General features: G+C 38.0%; 1 protein-coding gene across 1 annotated transcript in view; it reads left to right on the forward strand.

The window, feature by feature from the left end:
* The window catches only part of Bbs9 (Bardet-Biedl syndrome 9), a 384,815-nt gene that overhangs the window by 149,460 nt on the left and 233,508 nt on the right, over positions 1–1,847 (forward strand). The window contains exon 8 of the mRNA XM_026778926.1: positions 788–864. Coding sequence (XP_026634727.1) covers positions 788–864 — 77 coding nt within the window. The remainder of the gene's footprint in view (positions 1–787; positions 865–1,847) is intronic.

Below are 1,847 nucleotides of genomic sequence, written 5' to 3' on the forward strand. Positions count from 1 at the left end.
ATATGTATGTATATTGGTATATGTATATATGTGTGGGGGTATCTGTATGTGTATATGGTATATGTATATAAAATAGTTCAGACATTGCTAAAAGGATAAACATGGAAAACAAATCTCTTTGACTATAGAACCTAGTTCCAGTCTTTGGCTACAAGCTTAATGAGTTTTGAGGATTTCTTAAAAATATGAAGTCTTATGAATACCTTTTACACAGATAAGCTCATGTTAGATGTACATCTTGCTGTTTAAAATATTAAGAGGTATATCTGAGTTATTTCATGTCAGTTTACATGGGTTAATAAAATTCTTACTGCTCTGGACCTTTGGATAATATAGATATTCATATTTTATTTAATCATCTTGTAAAGATACATATATATAGACGTACATAAGTCGTTTTAGATTTTATTGATTATTAATACCAGAGCCCCTCCTTGGGTGTGCATGTGCACAGTGAGTTCTTGGGTGCGCAGTTGCTGCCAGAGGACCTTTACACTTTGCATCCTGATAGTCACAGCCTACTTTCTGTCCAGCGGACTGTACCAGTTCAGCTTTCGCCAGCAGGGAGAGACTGCAATTCCCATCCTGGGTGCTTATCGGCTCAGTGCTTAGGTCGTACTGGAGGAAAGCAATTTTTGTTCAAAGTGTTATTGAGGGAAGAATTACCATAAACTTTTGATTCTCTAATTCATTATATCTTCAACTCATGAGTGTTTACAATTTGGTTTTTGTTATAAACTGTATACAGCAATTTTACGTTATGATTAGATATATTTTTTAATTACAGGTGTTTGGCCCATGACTGAAGGAGAAGATGACTTGAAAGTCTCCGCAGCGGTCTCCTCCAGCCTTGATTCTGTGTCTGTAGGTGTACTTATACCTCTGAATCGTGCTCAAATTGCTTTAAATTCTGGGCTCCTTGGTAGGAACTTATGAAATGATAACACACTTCAGATCAGCGGTTCTCCACCTTCTAATAAATACTGCTACTCTTTAGGACAGTTCTTCATGTAGTGGTCACCCCCAACCATAAAATTAGATCTTTGCTTCTTCATAACTGTAATTTTGCTACTATTATGAATTGTATATAAATATCTGATATTCAGGATATCTGCTATGTGACCCCTGTGAAAGGGTCATTTGACCCGCACAGATTGACAACCACTCATTGTTCTAGGTGAGAACCATTCTTGTTTTCTTAGTGCCAGAAATAAGTGTTTTAGAAGTATTTGTTTACAAAAGGAGTGAGAGGTGTAGGGGCAGAAAGTTTCTTAAACCTTCTCAGTACTGTGTTACTGAACATGCCTCCTTGATCTTTTAGAAAGTCAATGAGGTGGGGCTGGAGAGATGGCTCAGTGGTCAAGAACACTAACTGCTCTTTCAGAAGCCCCATGTTGGTTCTCATCACCCAGCAGGCAGCTCATTACTATATTTAACTCCGTTTCCAGAGGATCTTATACCCTCTTCTGGCCTCTGTGGCCTAGGCACAAGCATTGGATACAAACAAGCAAAAAACAAAAAACAAACAAACAAAAAAAAACCAAAAAACACATAAAACAAAAAAACCCATACATATAAAGTAGAAATTAGTAACACTTGGGGAAAAAAAGGTTTAATGAGGTAATGCTTTTGAGCAGTCCATATCCAGGTTTGATGATTCATAGTCTTTTATAAGTCACTGGAGTAATGACGCAAGAGTGTAGCATACACAGATAGCAATGAGGGTGAGTGTGTAGCACACACAGATAGCAATGAGGGTGAGCGTGTAGCACACACAGATAGCAATGAGGGTGAGCGTGTAGCACACACAGATAGCAGTGAGGGTGAGCATGTAGCACATACAGATA

This window comes from Microtus ochrogaster, chromosome 5, assembly GCF_000317375.1.
Source record: "Microtus ochrogaster isolate Prairie Vole_2 chromosome 5, MicOch1.0, whole genome shotgun sequence".
Lineage (NCBI taxonomy): Eukaryota > Metazoa > Chordata > Mammalia > Rodentia > Cricetidae > Microtus > Microtus ochrogaster.